Source organism: Neophocaena asiaeorientalis, unplaced genomic scaffold (genome assembly GCF_003031525.2).
Source record: "Neophocaena asiaeorientalis asiaeorientalis breed wild unplaced genomic scaffold, Neophocaena_asiaeorientalis_V1.1 scaffold76, whole genome shotgun sequence".
In the NCBI taxonomy this organism is placed as follows: domain Eukaryota; kingdom Metazoa; phylum Chordata; class Mammalia; order Artiodactyla; family Phocoenidae; genus Neophocaena; species Neophocaena asiaeorientalis.
The window spans coordinates 588,506-604,660 of record NW_020173668.1 but is presented as its reverse complement, the minus strand read 5'-3'; the positions used below and the strand labels follow the sequence as shown (position 1 = coordinate 604,660).

Below are 16,155 nucleotides of genomic sequence, written 5' to 3'. Positions count from 1 at the left end.
GCCACAACTAGAGAAAGCCCACGCGCAGCAACAGAGACCCAATGCAGCCAAACATAAATAAATAAGAATCCCTTGTGGGGAGACAGAAACAGTGTTAATTAATAGTGAGGTGGGGGCAGTGGGCTTCTGGAGTCAGGGTATGTGTGATCCATGTGGACATGAGAGGGAGTCAGAAGTCCATCCTGAGGTCTAACCCCATCTTTCCTCCTCCATTCCCCCCCTCATCCTGCAGCATGGCCCTACCATCTCTGCCCCTGCTGGCAACCCTGGCTCTGGCCTGGGTCCCTGCGGCCTTAGCTGATGCTCTGGAAGGAGACAGCTCAGGTAAGCAGCCCCACTCAGGGTCACTGTCAGTCTCCTGCATCTCCCCTGTGGTAGGAAGGAGCCTCTTGTTCAGCCCTAACCAACGTCTGTCAGCCTTGAGGGACCCAGGGAGGAGACAGAATTGGGAGCACTGTGGGGGAAGATCAGGGCAGGGACACTTGAAAATAAGGGATGATTTGTGGGCCGCTGGTCGGGTGGCGGAATCTTGGGAGTAGGGCTGGGGAGGGGCACTAGGTGCATGGCTGCCAGTCTCCAGGGTGGAGGATGGGAGACCCTTGGGGCACGATGAATGGGGCTGGGAGGCAGAACAGAGGTGGAATTGGGAGAAATCGTGAAAGTGACTGAAGGGAACAGACTGGGAAACTTTGGGGATAAGGCTGCAGGACCCAGGGGGTGAGGTTAGAAGACCCTGGGGTGGGGGCCAGGAATCCTGGGGTGGTACTGGGAGACTTTGGGGGTGAATTTGACTGGGAGACTTTGTGGATCGGTCTGTAGACCGTGGGGGGTGGGCCTGGGGGATCTAGAGATGGGTTTGCAGGACTCAGCGGGCCCGAGCCCAGGTTCTTGGGGGCGGGGTTACGAAAACCCCCGGGCAAGGCCCGGGAATCCTAGGGCGGGGCGTCGGGATCCTGGGGCGGGGCTCGGAAACCCTGGGGCGGGTCGTGGCAGATCCACAGCACGAAGTTCCAGCCGGCCCCGCCCGCCCACAGAGGACCGGGCTTTCCGCGTGCGCATAGCGGGTGACGCGCCGCTGCAGGGCGTGCTGGGCGGCGCCCTCACCATCCCGTGCCACGTTCACTACCTGCGGCCGCCGCCAAGCCGCCGGGCCGCGCAGGGCTCCCCTCGGGTCAAGTGGACCTTCCTGTCCGGCGGCCGGGAGGCCGAGGTACTAGTGGCGCGGGGGCTACGCGTCAAGGTGAGCGAGGCCTACCGGTTCCGCGTGGCACTGCCTGCCTACCCAGCGTCACTCACCGATGTCTCCCTGGTGCTGAGCGAGCTGCGGCCCAACGACTCGGGCATCTACCGCTGCGAGGTCCAGCACGGCATCGACGACAGCAGCGACGCTGTGGAGGTCAAGGTCAAAGGTGAGAGGGCAAAGATGGAGAGAGGTTCCCGGAGAGAGGGAGGGGAGCCCACAGTCTGAAGCGGAAGCAAACACCTAGAAGGCACAGACTGAGTTGGAAAAGGAGCGGGTAGCTACAGGCCTCTGTTACCTCCTTTCTCTCTTCAGGTGGAGGAAATTCTACCCACAGTCTTAACTGAAGCCCCTCATGCTGTAGAGCGGGCGCTATTTGGACTTTACCCTTTGTATACAGGGGGTTGACAAGGAGGGGAAGGGGAAGTCAGTGTGCTGGGTGATCCTGCCTCAGGATCCTCTCTGCCCCTCAGGGGTCGTCTTTCTCTACCGAGAGGGCTCTGCCCGCTATGCTTTCTCCTTCGCTGGGGCCCAGGAGGCCTGTGCCCGCATCGGAGCCCGAATCGCCACTCCAGAGCAGCTCTATGCCGCCTATCTTGGGGGCTATGAACAGTGTGATGCTGGCTGGTTGTCCGACCAGACCGTGAGGTGGGCTGGGGCTGGGGCCCTGGAGCTTCTAGCTGTTTCTGAGGTGGGCTGTGGCCTCTGGTTCTGCCAGGGGCTGCCTCAGGCTGGCCATATAGGGCTCCCTGCCTCTGGCGGATGAAGCTGGTCTTTGGAGGGTGGGTTAGGACCCCGCCTTGGTGGGGGGTGTGCATTTCTGCAGAGCTAGGAGGACAATTGGCTGCACTGAAAGGCAGTGTGATTCAGGGGGGTCACCATGGGATGGCTCCCTGGTGAAGGCATTTGTACCCCTTCCCCAGGTATCCCATCCAGACTCCACGAGAGGCCTGTTATGGAGACATGGATGGCTTCCCTGGGGTCCGGAACTATGGAGTGGTGGACCCGGATGACCTCTATGATGTCTACTGTTATGCTGAAGAACTAAATGGTGATTGGGGGTAGGGAGTTGCCAGGGGAAGAGCCCCCTCTCCAGTGCTGCCCTGCCCATAGGTCCTCCTGGGCCTCTGCTGGACCTTATCGTCCTTTATCATCCTGTATTTAAGTGGGCAGCCAGTGGTAAGGAAACAGTCAGTGTCCCTCCCTCCAAACACTGTCATAGAGACAAGTTCATGGCCAAAGCCTCAGACAGGTGGTAGGAGACTGAGTTTGAGTCTGCTGTTACCTGCTGTGCATCTCTCTATGTTTTAGTATCTCTGAGCCTCAGTTTCCTTCTTGGCAGAATTAGGAAGTTGGGCCAGGTTCTTTCGAGCAATATTATCGATCCTAAGATTCTATCAAGACTTCGATCCTATAAAGTAGTGTGATGGACTGCATGTCGCAGATGAGGAGACTGAGGCCCAGAGAAGCTTGCCCAGAGTCTCTGTGGGAGCCCAGGGTGGAAGGAGCTCCCTTCCTGGTAACCCAGCGTCTTCTTCTCCCCAGGAGAGCTGTTCCTGGGTGCCCCTCCAGACAAGCTGACATTGGAGGAGGCACGGGCATACTGCCAGGAGCGGGGTGCTAAGATTGCAACCACAGGCCAGCTGTATGCAGCCTGGGATGGTGGCCTGGACCGCTGCAGCCCAGGCTGGCTGGCTGATGGCAGTGTGCGCTACCCCATCGTCACACCCAGCCAGCGCTGTGGTGGGGGCCTCCCTGGTGTCAAGACTCTCTTCCTCTTCCCCAACCAGACCGGCTTCCCCAACAAGCACAGCCGCTTCAATGTCTACTGCTTCCGAGGTGAGCCCACCTCCCTGCAGAGGCTGAGACCAACCTCAGGGAGACGGAGTCGAAGCCTATGCTCTTACCCCAGCCCCGACCAGTTTCTCTTGGGTCTTTGCCATTTGCCTCAAGGAGCTTTGGGTGGTGCTCAGCTTGTCACTTAGGGTTCTAATTCTGGTTGTGCCCTCTGACTTGGTCTTTGTGGCCTCAAGGAGGGCTCACCTCGCTGCATCTCCTCACCTGCCTCCACACCAGTAGTCCCTGCCTTGTCTCTTCCTGTTGCAAAGCTGCTTCTCCCTTATTGGGCTGCCAAATATGTCTCCATCTCTGGTCAGCTCATGAGCAGACCAGAGATGACTGACATTCTCTGAATCCAATGAATGATCTGCTCCAGTTAACTAAATACGCTTCAGAGGGGTTTCCAGAACCTTCAGCTTGAAGGTATCAGATTTTTACCACCAAATATTGAGGGACAGACATAATTCCCCCCACAGGGAGCAGGTCCTTAAAGACAGCTGGGTGTAGAGATGGCTTCCTGCCCACATCTTATATTGGGAGCTGGAGGGGAGGCAGTGCCTGCGACCCCCAGAGGCACAGGGCCCAGGCCAAGGATGACTGACAATCAGGGAGGCATTGCCATGGAGCATTGGAGTCCCTGCCCCAACTGTGAGCCTGCAGTACTGGTACAAGGGCTGGAGGCAGAAATGGAAAGAGAAGACACAGCCTACTAGGAGCCCTTAGTCTGAAGGAGGAAGACACGGTTTCTGCCATGGGAGCCCGCAGTCTGACCAAAGACGAAATGCTTCATTCCCAGCGCAAGGAAAGACTGAGAGAAAAGCATTACTTCCCCTGGGACAGATCTCCAGATGGCTTTAGCCCGAGGCTGGGAGGGGTGGGGAAGGCAAGTCCACAGGAAGACAGGTCCGTCTGGAAAGACTTACTTGAACACAGATAATGGTGATGCTGCTGCTACTAGTTATACCAATAGCAGTTAACACTTCTAGCACCGATTATAATTATGTCCCAAGCACTGTTATGGAAAGAAATTGAAGGAGGAACTGAATCAGGAGAAGAGGGGAAGGAAGAGGACGACTATGGCTGGGAGCAGGTGGAGGGCAGAGGCGGGCAAGGGTACAGGTTTGCTTGTCTGGTATGAGCAAGGCTCACTGAAGCAGGTGACGCAGGCAGGATGCGCTGTCCTGTCCTGTCTGGCTGAACACGGCTGGCCCTCAGGGCTTTTCTTAGCCCAATTCCACCTTTGCTTCACTGGTTTTCTGCTCTTGGTTCCCTTCCCCTGGGACAAGGTAATTCATTCTAAAACTCTGGTTATTTGAAGAGAGCAGATCCTGGAAGGATGGGGTGGCCACTTGCCCCTTGGCCCCAACACCGAGGTCATCAGGCGGTGATGGTTGAATGTCCTTCCTGTACCCTACCCTTCAGCTCTCCTGTGGTGATGGCAGCCTGTCCCCTTCCATTTCTAGAGTCTTAGGATGACTGGGATCCCTCACACCTTACCCTAAAACCAGGGTCCCAAGGTGCTGAGGCCATTCTGTCCATCCTTCTGCCTCTATCTCCTTACTCGAAGGATGACCTCTCTCCTGAGCCTTCCTTTACCATTCTATCTAAAGTAGTACTTCCCGTCTCCTTGCTAAACTTAATTGTTCTTTATATGGTAACATTATATGTTTATTTGTTTGTCTGTATCTAGAATATAAATCCCCTTGAGGGCAGGAAGCTTGCTGTTTTGCTGGGCACTGTATCCTCAGTGCCCAGGAGAATGCTCGGCATGACACATAGCGGGCACTTGATTAATGCTTGAGGAATGAGTGATTAAGCCCCGGGGTGCTCTCTGGGCCCCGTGGGTGCTCCATAGGGAAGATGAGAGAGAATTAAGAGAATGCTATGGTCTCTGAGTCTAACCCAGAACCCTCACATGCAGGCCTGTGAGGGCAGAGGCACCTCCTTAACCTCCCATTGGCACTTTCCTCCTGCCACAGACTCTGCCCAGCCCTCTGCCATCCCTGAGGCCACTGACCTGGTCTCTGATGCACTGGAAGCCATTGTCACAGTGACAGAGACCCTGGAGGAACTGCAGCTGCCTCAGGAAGCTGTGGAGAGCGAGTCCCGGGGAGCCATCTACTCCATTCCCATTATGGAGGATGGAACAGGTGGAAGCTCCACTCCAGAAGACCCAGCAGAGGCCCCTAGGACCCTCCTAGGTAACTCAAATCTCTTATCCTGGGGATATCCACACCTGGGAGAAGTTGGGGCAGAAAGGGCAAGCCCAGGCTGAGGCCAGGGTTGTCGCTGCCGTGATTCTACCCTGTCCTCTCTCAGCAGCACAGTCGTGCAAGGCATCTCTCCTGTTCCTCTCCCAACCTTTGCCTTTCCAGCAAATCCCACTCCCAGATAGCTGGGTCTGGAGATGCTTGGACTAAGGAGCTGCCCTCTGGGAAGGAGGGATCTCCTTTCTTTGGTCTCTCCTCCCCCTCACCTACCCAAAATAAACAGAGAATTTTAACAGACTGGGAGAAGGAGATGCAACCACCAGGTTTTCCTGGGCTAATGACAGCTCATAGAGCCTTCTCAAGTGTTGCCTCACTATTGCAGCTCCAGTTGAAATTCTTCTGGTGTGGAGCAAAGGCAGTTCCTCTCCAGGGCAGGCTCTTCCCTCTCCCTGAGGGCTCACCCTCCCCAGCCCCACCTTTCTCCCCTTCCCCTTCCTTCTTCCTGGCCTCTGGTGGGTGCTGTCCCTGGTGCTGAACCATCTGTGCTTTGCCTAGAATTTGAAACCCAATCCATTGTACCTCCCCTGGGGTCCTCAGAAGAGGAAGGCAAGGTGTTGGAGGAAGAAGAGACACACAAGGATGAAGAAGAGAGAGAAGAGGAAGAAGAAGAAGAGGAGGAGGTGGAGGACGAGGCCCTGTGGGCCTGGCCCAGTGAGCTCAGCAGCCTGGACCCAGAGGCCCCTCTCCCCACTGAGCTGGCTCCAGAGGAGTCACTCTCCCAGGCATCCCCACCAGTGAGGGCAGTCCTGAAGCCTGATGCATCACCACCTCCCTACGGAGAGCCAGAGGCTCCCAGGCCTCCAACGGTCCTTGGACCACCCACGGAGGCCCTGCCCTCTCCCAGGGAAGGGAACCTGGCATCCCCATCACCTTCCACTCCGGTTGGGGCAAGAGAGATAGGGAAGGAGACTGGGGGTCCTGAGCTGTCTGGGGTCCCTCGAGGAGAGAGTGAGGAGACAGGGAGCTCCGAGGATGCCCCTTCCCTGCTTCCAGCCACACGGGTCCCTGAGGGTACCAGGGACCTGGAGACCCCTTCTGAAGAGAATTCTGGAAGAACTGTCCCAGCAGGGACTTCAGTGCATGCCCAGCCGGTGCTGCCCACTGACAGTGCCAGCCATGGTGGAGTGGCCGTGGCCCCCTCATCAGGTAACTTTGCCCAAGGCTCAACCTCCCTCTTTATCCTCGTCCTCTTTCCCCCCCTGCAGCTCTGGATCACCTGACCTATAGTCCTTTAACCCACCACTGCCCCAGACTCTCTTGTCCTTTGCCTTCATTCTCCTACCCACCTCTACCTGTGGGCTTCCAATCTTGGATACCCCACCTTGTGACTTCCATTCCAGCTCTCTGAGTCCTCACCCTGTAACCCCCAACTCCATGACTCCCACCCTGTGACCCTGTCCCTGTTTCTGAAATCCACACTGTGACCCCCAGCCCTACCACCAAACACCTGGAACTTTTTCCTACCCTCGGCTCTCTACCTGTGACTCACATTTCACTGGCCCCACAGAGGACCCTCATGCCTTGTTCAGTGGGTGCCCTCATTGCCTTTTGCGTTCTTCAAGGCCCAGGCCCATCCTCCACTGCTCCCTCTCCCTCCTGTGTGCCACCTCCCTTCAGCTGCCTCCCACTGGTATCAGGGAAGTCTGGGATCCCATGCCCACCCCTCAACCTTTGGGGTCCAGGAGAGCCCTATCCCCACAGAGCCTTAAGCAACTACTTCTGTGAAGTACTTTTTTCGACTGTTTCATGGAAACAAGCCTTGGAAATAAATCTCTATTAAACCGCTTTATAACCAAAACTCTGGCACCCTCTGTCTCCACCCCCAGCTGTTTGCCCCTTTCATTCCATGGAGTTGTGTCCTGGGTAGCTCTTTGATGGTTCTTTTGGTGCCATCTCTCTCTCTGTGTCTCTGTCTCTCTCTTTCTCCCCCTGGGTCTTTGTGTGTCTTTGTGCCTCTTCCGTCTCCATCTTCAGCCTGCACCCTTTCCTGTCCTAGCAGTCTAACAGCCCCTGCTGTTCCCTTGTCCTCTCCTCAGGCCTGTCTCCGCCTTCCTTCCTGACTGCTGAGATCCCAAATCTGACTGTACACTTTACCCCAGAGAAGTCTTTGTCTGTCAGTCTGCGGGAGTGCTGGGAGTTGTAGTCCCTCACTCCTGATGGAGAGAAACCTCTGCAGGCCAGTGTGTGTGTGTGTGTGTGTGTGTGTGTGTGTGTGTGTGTGTGTGTGTGTACATGTGTCCCTTTCTGATCCATCTTGATGGCTCCCATCTAGAGCCATACATACAGAGGACTGACAGAGAAAGCCCCTCTTAGCATGAAGGCCATTCCCTGGTGTCCAGGTGCCCCAAGGCTCTGTTCCCCTCCCCCACATATCAGCAGGGGAATGGTATCTCGCTTTCATCCCACTGCCTATGGCCTCCCCCTCCTCCACTAACTCCTGCACTAATGACCACCCTCACCCACTATTTCACCCTTCCTGAACCCAGAGGATCTCAAAGTTCCTATTGCTGGAGAAGAAACAAATCAGGAGGGGAGGTTGGAGAGTGTGGAGGGAGGGGGAATGGGGAGTTAGGTTCTGGGGTCTGAGAGAAAGAAGCCCTATCTATTCAGTGAAGGTTGAGCTTCCAAATGGAGATCTCTGGAGAAGGCTGGGACCCTCCTAGTACCAGGGTCATTCTCCTAGATGGCCCAGGGTGGGCTAGGGGGCTCTACATCACACCTAGGCTCACTCATTTCAACTACTGTTTCCCTGCCCAGCTGGCCTTGGAGTTCAGTGCTGTGGGGTGAGGAGGGGCTTTGGTGGGAGAGGATCACCATTGGAAGTACCTGCGGTGTCTTAGTTACCCCACCTGGGGGATGAGTGAGAGGTCCTCCAGCCTGCTATTGCAGCAGTAAGGAAGGAAGAACTTTCTGATTGTGTATAGTAGTTGATCCAGAAGGGGGGAGGTGGAAGACCAGAAAGTCTCAAGAGCAGTTCCTTCACCACCAACACCCAACCCCCACCATCCTGGTTCAGGTTCTGCCACCCACAGCCAGGGGGAGGGACCTGTGGCTTGGGTAAGGCCCCAGGGACCAAGTTTGAGAGTCTTTGGCCCCCAGGGTTAGGGGGTTGGACAGAGAGGAGCAGAGAGGATCACGGGGGGAGCAGGAAAGTGTGAGGAAAGGAAGGGGGTTCAGGACTCCTACCCTTTGTAGGACCTGGTCCTTAAAGGGTTAAATAAAACACTTCCCCTTCTTGCTTTGCCCTAGGAGGTAGCAGTACCAGCTTGAAAGAAACTATTGGCAGAAGGGGTGATGACAGGGGGAGTGGTGTTGGAATAGCTGATTCATTTTACCCAAAACAGCTAGGTCATCCCAGCAAAATTCTTTGAATCACCTCCAGCTTCTCCTCCCTGCACCTCTGCTCTGATCCCCACCAGGCAGTGGGATCTTGGGCCAGAGTAAAGCACTGTGGGCATGGGCCTTGGCTGCTAGGAGTGGATGGCTTGGTCTGAGGGGTCCTGCCCAGGGCTGGGCCGAGAACACTGACCTGCTCTGTCAGTCTGTGGGGCCATCATCTCCAGGTCATCCGGATCAGAAAGGAGTAGAATCTGACAGCCCCTTCAGCACCTAGGCCCAGTCTAAGGGCAGCCACCCAAGATCATGAGAGAGAGTCCAGAAGAGAAGGCAGATGGCCTAGCCAGACGGAGCTGGATGTAGACAACAGATTGCAGGCCTTCAGAGTAGTGTGTTAGTCCAAGAAGACTGCCTGGAGGAGAGGGGCCAGAAGGAAGGAACAAAATGGACAGGAGGAGTTTCTAGGCTGGGGAACCTGCAGGAGGCCCCAAGTGGAGGGGGAAAGGGGAGTCTGGTAACGGGGTGGGGGGAGAGTCCTGGGAGATAAGAAGGGGAGGCAAAGAGCTTGGATGATGTTGAGAGAGTGTGTGGAGCCAGTGCTACAGGACAGGGGGAGCTGCTGCAGCTCCATTTCTGGGAAGGGTTGGGGGGGCGAAGGAGTAGGGCATAGAGTGAGGGAAGTGCATTGGATCTTCACTAAGAGCTTCTGGGCCTGACTCTGCCCAGTGGACAGCAGGAGGAATGGTTAGCTCCCTCCTAGACCACCCCAGTGTCAGGTCCCAGAAGCAGTAAATGGCAGGCCACACCTCACTGTTGCTATGGTGACTCTCCTCTCCTTCAGTTCCACCCAGCCCACCTAGACTACACAGAACTGTGCTAGGACCTGGCACAATGACAAGGGGTGGGGGACTAACCTCTAGGCCTAGAGAGGTAAAGTGACTGGCTCAATGTACCCAGCAGATCCAGGAGCTAGGTAAGAGTCCAGGACGCATGACTGACAGCCCAGTATCTTTCCCCTTAGTGGGATTAAACCCTGAAGGCCTTCCTGGACACTCCTCTCGGCCCCTGTTAGACGTGGCCCACACTGGTGGGCATGACAATGACCAGCACTGGGCTGAGCCAGTGCTCAAGTGGGGGGCAGTGAGGAGGGGAAAAAACCCAGAACTCAGGTCTGGGCTGTGACCAGAGGCAGGCTCCAGGGAGAACATTTAGGGTGCTGTGATAGCCCCCAGGACAAGCGGGTCAGGGCTGGGACCCCTGCTGCAGAGCTGTGCTTCCCTGGCCCCCCACCTCACACCTCTCTCCCTCTCAGGTTACTGTGTCCCCAGCCCCTGCCACAATGGTGGGACGTGCTTGGAGGAGGAGGAGGGGGTCCGCTGCCTATGTTTGCCTGGCTATGGGGGGGACCTGTGCGATGTTGGTGAGTGTGCCGAGGGGCTGCGTTGGGGGGAGAGCTGAAGCCTAGACCCTGCCACAACGCGCTAGTTCCAGGGCGTGGGACGGGACACTGGTTTGGGCCTTTTGCCATTAATGAATTTCCATTTGTTGTTAGATGCGCCCCGCACTTTGCGGGGTCTTAGTTCCCTGACCAGGGATTGAACCTGGGCCTCCTGCAGTGGAAGCGCGGGAAAAGAATCCCCATTTCAGACAAATCACATAACTTCTCTGAGCCCTCCCGTCAATTTCCTCATCTGTTAAGTGGAATCAAAAATGACTCTCAAAAAAAAAAAAATGACTCTCTCAGGGAGTCTATGCTCCTGGAATTTGGCAGGCAGGCAGTACTTGTCGGTTTCCATTCTCCTGGGAAGAGAGGCGGGTTCAGCTCTTCTTTAGGAAGGAGGATTGCAGAGACCCAGGCCGGGACTCCAGCCTCACCCTGGTCTGTGTCGCTCAAGAGAAGGAAGGCATCAAGGCCCCCCTCCAACCAGGGCCCTTCCAGCTCCTAGCCGCTCCTTCTCTACTCTCTCTTTGGCACCGCCCTCCTACACTTAGCCCGCCCCCTCGGTCTGAGGTGGTGGGAGGAGCCCAGTCCCTGTCTGGGGACCCAGCCTCTCAGAGTTTCGGGGTTCTCCCGCCTAAGCTGCCTGCCCTTCTGTGTCCTAGGCCTCCACTTCTGCAGCCCCGGCTGGGACGCCTTCCAGGGCGCCTGCTACAAGCACTTTTCTACACGAAGGAGCTGGGAGGAGGCGGAGAACAAGTGCCGGATGTACGGCGCGCACCTGGCCAGCGTCAGCACGCCGGAGGAACAGGACTTCATCAACAGTGGGCTGGGGACAGGGCAGGAGGCGACCCTCGTCACCTGTTCTCTCACTCACACACTCACTCATCAATCAATCAATCAATCAGTTAATGAGTGTGTTAATTAACTCCCTTATACATTAATTCAGGCACTCATTACTTGGTTTACCTCATTCATTCATTCATTCACTTTTCTTTCCTCTCTCCCTCCTTCCCACTCCACACGTGGGTAGTGGGGCTTCAGGCAGGGGAGGGCTGAGATTCGCGCAGGAAATACACCTGCATCAGCCTGGCGGTTGCTTGGGGGCTTATCTTTAGTCGCTCCCCACCTCCCTGGCTCTCCTGCCTCCGTCTACTCTCCCCGACTCTGACCTTGCTGAGAGTTTTTACTTTTTCCAGAGTTTCCCTTTTCTAGCCCTGGTGATATTTTTCTTCTTCCCTCACCCCCCACGCCCCTGCCTTCCATCCCGCCCTTGTGCAGATGTTGGAGGGATAAGGATACCGGGAAGCGCGGATTTGGGGTTGCGGGAAGGACTTCCCCCCCGCGAGCACCCACAGAGAGCCCGATGACAGGGAATGGCCGCCATCTGCTGGCAGCGAAGCTCACTGCACACCTTCGTCTCCCCTGCGGTTCTTCCCCAGATCGATACCGGGAATACCAGTGGATCGGGCTCAATGACAGGACCATCGAAGGCGATTTCCTGTGGTCAGATGGCGTCTCCCTGGTGAGAGGTTCTGGCCGCCCCTCACGCTGTCTAGGTCGCTTCTTCGAAGCATTTCTGCCCTCTACCCCCAATAACCCCCATCCCTCCCTCTCCTTTTACTGGCCCCTTACCTTTTCCTCTTCCTGGCCCTCCTGCATTCCTTGTGTCCCCTTCTCTTCTCTTCTGGTTCCCATTATCCTTCCCCCCAAAGCCCCTGACATCTTCTTTTTCCTTCTGGGTCCCCTACTCCCCATCCCTCTAGCCTTCCCTCTCCTGGTGCCCCTCCCCCACCCCCTTCTCCTCAGGTCCTCCAGGTCCATTCCTCTCAGTGCTCCTGGGGCTGGAGCTCCTCACCACCTCCTCCATCCTCCCCCCACCCTCCCAGCTCTATGAGAACTGGAACCCTGGGCAGCCAGACAGCTACTTCCTGTCCGGAGAGAACTGCGTGGTTATGGTGTGGCACGATCAGGGACAATGGAGTGATGTGCCCTGCAACTACCACCTGTCCTACACCTGCAAGATGGGGCTGGGTGAGGGCGGGCGAGGGGGAGGAGGGGTGGGGGCTAGAGAATCCTGGAACTGATGTGTGTGCAGAAGGAGGGTGCAAAGCTACACAGAGAAATCAGAAATGTGTCCCAGGCCGTGGGCATGGGCGGGATAACAAATTAGATGGGTCCATTTGGAACCCCTACTCTTTATTATTTATTTGTTTGGTTGCACCGGGTCTTAGTTGCGGCCGGTGGGCTCCTTAGTTGTGGCATGCAATCTCTGAGTTGCAGCATGCATGTGGGATCTAGTTCCCTGACCAGGAATTGAACCGGGGCCCCCTGCATTGGGAGCTCAGAGTCCCAACCACTGTGCCACCAGGGAAGTCCCTGGAACCCCTACTCTTTTTGTGTGTCAGGTTATGGCCTACTCCTCTCCTCCTTCATCCCAATTCTGGGAACTGTTACCCCCAGAGCCCAGCTCCCAGTTCCTGACTGTGTCCCCCCTGCAGTGTCCTGTGGCCCCCCACCAGAGCTGCCCCTGGCTCGAGTATTTGGCCGTCCACGGCTGCGCTATGAAGTAGACACAGTGCTTCGTTACCGGTGCCTGGAGGGCCTGGCCCAGCGCAACCTACCACTGATCCGCTGCCAGGAGAATGGTCGCTGGGAGCCCCCCCAGATCTCCTGTGTGCCCCGCAGGCCTGTGAGTGCCAGGAGGAGGCAGGTGGGGGGCGCTAGCCAACACAACCCTGGGCTCCAGTCCTAGCTCTGTCCATCACTGGCTGTGTAATCTTGGAGTTATCACTACCCCTCTCTGGGGCAAAGAGGAGGTGGGCTGAATGCTCCGGGGTCCCCTTCAGTGCTGCTGTCTGAGAATATGCAGCCACAGTCTGGGCTCTTAAGGGCTGAGCCAGGGAAAGTGTTTTGATGAGGTCAGAGGTCAAGGAGCAAGAACCCAGAGGGCAGGCTCTGAGAAGAGAGAGAGGGAGGAGGAGCCCAAGGGTGGAGGGTGAGTGTGTGTGTCTTTCCCAGGCTCGAGCTCTGCGCCCAATAAAAGCCCCAGAAGGACATCCGAGGAGGCTCCTGGGGAGCTGGAAGGCACGGTTGACACCCCCTCCCAATCCCGCTCCAGGTCCCTAAGGGTCAAGGCCCCCAGTACTGCGCTCTGCCCCCAACCCTCCCTCCAACCCATGCTTTTCCCATCACAGGGAGTGACAACGAGAGGGGTGGAGCTGAAGTCCAGGTGATAGTGCCTGGAGGGGCTTCTGTGAAATACCTGGGTAGCTCCAGCCCTGCCTTAGGCTCTCTCACCCCTATCCTGGGCATCAGGTTTTTCCCTCAGGGCCTTGAGTAGGTCCCTAAGTGCCTCAACTGCCCTCTCCTTGCCAGCCATCCTGTCCTCTCCATTCCCCTGGGGGGCACTGTGCCCACTCATTCTCGGTTTTCCAAGAGAATGGGTTCGCAGGGTGGAATACCTGTAAAACCAGCAGGAAATAAAGCTGCATTTGAGCCCAAACAAGATTGATGCCTCTGTGTGTGAGAGAGAAAAGTGGAGTTGGGCCGGGCCTCACAGGATAAATAGACCTTCTGTGTTTATTAGCTTCTGAAGGTCAGAGAAGTCCTCAAGATGTCAGTGCCTGATATGAGTGCCTGGCACAGAATAGCTGCCCAGTAAGTATTTATGGAATGAATAAGCCCACGGGGGTTGGGGAACAGCATGAGGATATTTGGAAGAAGCTGGAGTGCCCAGAATGTCCAGTCAAGCCGACCTGGAGAAGTTCAGTCTGGGGAGGTAGAGGGGCTGAGGGCCCAGAGAGGTGGGTGCTTTGGTGTCCCCATTCCGAGGTTCCAGAGGGGGATTCTCCCAGGGGGTGTGAGGGTGAAGGGAACGCAGAGGGTTAGGCTTCAAGAAGGCTTACTTTCAGCAGAAGCAGCAGAGATGCAGGAACGGAGAAACAAGGGCGGGCAGAGATCTGGGGAACGACCTGTGAGGCCCATAGGCTGTGGTCAGCAGAGGGCGCTGCGGCTGCAGACACGTCAGCCTGAGAGTGCCGTGTGCGCGTGCGTGAGTGGAGCCGAACTGGAGGAGTCCCAGGATACCGCCAGGGAGCGCTGGGGTCTGTCTTTCTGAGGAGCCCAGGGAAGGGAAGCGGGTTGCGGGCTGTGGGGCGGGAGGAAGGTAGGACTTCCGGCCAGGCTGAGCTGGCCCTGGGGTCTGTGAGTCAGCGGAGACTGAGATGATGAGGTCACTCTCTGAATAGTGGAGAGAGAATGATCAGCTGCGCGCGCGCGCGCGCGCGCGCGTGTGTGTGTGTGTGTGTGTGTGTGTGTGTGTGTGTGTGTGTGTGTGTGTACCTCATCGCAGTCCACTGAATTGTGCCTTCTTGTGCCTCCTGGTAAAGTGTTTTGCCAGCATGCTGTCTGTCTTCTTGATGGGGGTGAATCTTACTGCTGCAGATCCTCACACTTAACCACACTGGTTCACACACATGCACACACGTGTGCACACTGTCATGTGTACACACTTCTGCTTGTGCCCACGGTTACACCACATTCACGCACATGGGCAGTTCTTACTCCTTTTTGTAGAAGTCAGTAAAACCTGATAAAACTAAGGGTTAGGGAGACAGATCCAGAGGAGCAAAAAGCTTAGAGAGGGCAATATGAAGAGACCCAGACAGGTGAGACAGGACAGAGAAAGACAGGTGATTGTTGGGGGGAGCTGGGGGCTCTCCCAGGCCATCCCTGCCCAGGCCCATCCTGGGCCTTCTCCAGGTATGTAAACCCCAACCAGCTGGTCTCTGAGACACCAACACTGACCTCCCAGAGCCAGCTCCCAACCAATCACCAACCACCACATTCCTCTCTTCGCCCCAGGCTCTCCTGTCCCACCTTCTGCCCGGCCCACACTCCACACCTCCACACGACACAGCCTAGCATGGCTAGGGAGTGGGACTGTTTTTTAAGCAGCTACGAAGAAGAAGATGATCCTGGGGCCAGAGCAGAACCCCACTTTATCCTGTATTACCCTGCAATTACCCACTCATTGCACTTTTAGGGATGTCAGAGCATTAAGCTGGAATTGTAAGTGGATCAAGACCAAAGTGGGCCTTTGAAGGTGGGGTCTGAAGAGGAGGAGGCAGTGTCTGTCCTTGGGTTTTTATTTTTTAATTAAATTATTTATTATTTATTTTTGGTTGCATTGGGTCTGTATTGTGCGCGGGGTTTTCTCTAGTTGCGGTGAGCGGGGGCTACTCTTCCTTGCGGTGCGTGGGCTTCTCATTGCGGTGGCTTCTCTTGCTGTGGAGCACGGGCTCTAGGTGTGCGGGCTTCAGTAGCTGTGGCGCACGGGCTCAGTAGTTGTGGCTCACGGGCTCTAGAGCACAGGCTCAGTAGTTGTGGCACACGGGCATAGTTGTTCCACAGCATGTGGGATCTTCCTGGAGCAGGGCTTGAGCCCGTGTCCCCTGCATTGGCAGGCGGCTTCTTAACCACTGCGCCACCAGGGGAGCCCTGTCCTTGGGTTCTTAAGGGAGGTTGTCTGAGAAACATATCCTCACAGAGATGGAGTTTAGGTAGCAGGTTGGATTTCCTGGAGAGACTCTGGTGGGAAGCTGGAAGGGGCTTTGGTTTCCCAGCCTTGTCATCAGCTTTCTCACTGAATCTCCCGGCAGCAGTAGGCAGGGATCTACCGTCATTGATCTGTGGATGAGGAGAGTTCCAGAAGAACTAGGATCCCCCCTGTTCCCCTGACACCTGCTGAGCTGCTTGGGCAGGGCTGCCGGAAACGGAAGCCTTCTCCTGGCTTTGTTGGACTTCCTGGGGAAGGGAGAGCTGGTCCAGGGATGACTCAGCACCCTGCATAGAATCTAACCCCTGGACCAGTATGTGTGTGTGTGTGGGGGGGGGGGCTCTCTTGGTCTGGATAGGGGGAATCGGCCCCTCATGGAGTGTCATCCCTATCTCTTTGGACAGCTGGAGTAGGGGCACAGCTGTATCTACCTCTGCCTCCAGGACACAGCAGAGTGCCCTGGGTATACGGT

The 16,155-nt window shown here is 56.4% G+C and overlaps 1 protein-coding gene across 1 annotated transcript; it reads left to right on the top strand.

The window, feature by feature from the left end:
* Positions 1–233: 233 nt before the first annotated feature.
* On the top strand, positions 234–13,498 carry BCAN (brevican). Its single transcript, XM_024748249.1, has 13 exons — positions 234–324; positions 1,035–1,409; positions 1,714–1,888; positions 2,164–2,291; positions 2,786–3,079; positions 5,059–5,280; positions 5,845–6,495; positions 9,998–10,105; positions 10,789–10,947; positions 11,566–11,648; positions 12,013–12,157; positions 12,625–12,815; positions 13,145–13,498. The coding sequence occupies exons 1-13, from the start codon at positions 234–236 to the stop codon at positions 13,250–13,252; spliced, it is 2,730 nt and encodes a 909-aa protein (XP_024604017.1). The 3' UTR covers positions 13,253–13,498.
* The last annotated feature ends 2,657 nt before the right edge of the window (positions 13,499–16,155 follow it).

What these genes read in the sequence shown, in the direction of transcription:
- BCAN (XM_024748249.1), top strand. Translation starts at nt 234, where the DNA reads ATGGCCCTACCATCTCTGCCCCTGCTGGCAACCCTGGCTCTGGCCTGG. An exon ending in CAATGTCTACTGCTTCCGAG is followed by an intron (nt 3,080 to 5,058) that starts GTGAGCCCACCT and finishes CTCCTGCCACAG; the next exon opens with ACTCTGCCCAGCCCTCTGCC. An exon ending in GGGGGACCTGTGCGATGTTG is followed by an intron (nt 10,106 to 10,788) that starts GTGAGTGTGCCG and finishes TCTGTGTCCTAG; the next exon opens with GCCTCCACTTCTGCAGCCCC.